Source organism: Nicotiana attenuata, unplaced genomic scaffold, assembly GCF_001879085.1.
Source record: "Nicotiana attenuata strain UT unplaced genomic scaffold, NIATTr2, whole genome shotgun sequence".
Taxonomy (NCBI): Eukaryota; Viridiplantae; Streptophyta; class Magnoliopsida; order Solanales; family Solanaceae; genus Nicotiana; species Nicotiana attenuata.
This window is the reverse complement of record NW_017672661.1, coordinates 85,877-87,473: the sequence shown is the minus strand read 5'-3', so window position 1 is coordinate 87,473 and position 1,597 is coordinate 85,877. Positions and strand designations below refer to the sequence as shown.

The following is a 1,597-nucleotide window of genomic DNA, read 5'->3' as shown; positions in this document are numbered from 1 at the left end:
TATACATAAAATATAGGCTATTATTGCAAAAATATACAGATAGCCCAAAAATAAAAATGTAATTATATGAAATGAAGTAAAAATGTTATAAAACATATATGTGGGTAAAATAATAAATTTGAATGATTAAGTCATCACAAAATAATTTGAAAGGGTAATTAATAAATATGTGAACAATTTATATGCAAGAAAATCAATTTTAAAGCCTTAAAAATTATGGAAAATTATAAAAAATACTTATATGACTCTTGTAAATTGGTGACGAAGAAAAAATGATATTTGAAAGTATATATGGTATTTATAAAATATGAGAGCAAAATTGGGTAACAACACCAGCTTATTGTGCTCATGTTGAAGAAGAGTTTGACGGAAATCTAGGGTTCCACGATATCAAGGAGTATTTGGAGAAAGGAGAATACCCATAAAATGCCATACAAACCCTGAAGCGCACGCTTTGAAGATTGGCCAACCATCTTTCAGAGCGGAGGAATTTTGTATAGAAGGACTCCTGATTTGGGATTGCTGCAATGTGTCGATGCCAAGAAGGTATTAAGGGTTTCATTTTGGCCAAGAAGGTATTAAGGGCAGGGTATTTCTGGATGACTATGGAGATAGACTGCATCAAATATGTTCAAAAGTACCACCAATGCTAGGTACATGCTGATATGATACGGGTGCTGCCCAACAAACTCAAAGCAACAAGTTCACCCTTGCCTTTCTCTGCCTGGTGCATGGATGTCATTGGACCAATTGAGCCCGCTACTTCAAACAGACACAGGTTCATTTTGGTGGCTATATATTACTTCACAAAATGGGTAGAAGCCGCTTCCTATAAAGCTGTGACTAAGAAGGTCGTAGCAGATTTCGTTCGAGATCGTATTGTTTGTCGATTCGGAGTACCTGAGTCAATCATTATCGACAACGCCTCCAATCTCAACAGCTATCTGATGAAAGCCATGTGTGAAACAATCAAGATCAAGCACCGGAATTCTACAGCATACAGGCTACAGATGAATGGAGCCGTGGAAGCCACCAACAGAACATCAAGAAGATATTAAGGAATATGGTGGACAACTACAAGCAATGGCATAAGAAGCTACCATTTGCTTTGCTCAGGTACCGCACCACAGTTCGTACGTAAACTAGGGAAACCCCTATTCCTGGTCGATGGTACCGAAGCTGTTATACGCGCCGAGGTAGAGATTCCTTCCTTGAGGATCATACAGGAAGTCGAGCTCGACGATGCGGAATGGATACGGAGCCGGTATGAGCAACTGGATCTCATTGACGGCAAGAGGATGAATGCAGTGTGTCACGGTCAACTCTACTAGAATAGAATGGCAAGGGCTTTCAACAAAAAGGTTAGATCAAGGCAATTCACACCGGGGAAATTGGTGTTGAAACGAATCTTCCAGCATCAGGATGAAGCAAAAAGGAAATTCTCACCTAACTAGAAAGGCCCTTACATGGTTCACCGAATACTGACAGGAGGTGCGCTTATACTTGAAGAGATGGATTGAGAAATATGGTCAAAACCTATCAATTCGAACGCAGTCAAGAGATATTATGTTTAAGATTATGTTTGCACTTTCTTTTG

General features: G+C 39.1%; 1 protein-coding gene across 1 annotated transcript; it reads left to right on the top strand.

The window, feature by feature from the left end:
• The first annotated feature begins 665 nt into the window (after positions 1 to 665).
• Positions 666 to 1,331, top strand: LOC109214016 (uncharacterized protein K02A2.6-like). Its single transcript, XM_019377882.1, has 2 exons — positions 666 to 1,022; positions 1,131 to 1,331. Exons 1-2 carry the CDS (start codon positions 666 to 668, stop codon positions 1,329 to 1,331), a joined length of 558 nt encoding a protein of 185 aa, XP_019233427.1.
• Positions 1,332 to 1,597: the final 266 nt, after the last annotated feature.

Bases quoted from the DNA above. Each gene is read 5' to 3' on its own strand.
- LOC109214016 (XM_019377882.1), top strand. From the start codon at position 666: ATGATACGGGTGCTGCCCAACAAACTCAAAGCAACAAGTTCACCCTTG. The intron at 1,023-1,130 runs GTGGAAGCCACC...ACCGCACCACAG, and splicing joins GGCTACAGATGAATGGAGCC to TTCGTACGTAAACTAGGGAA.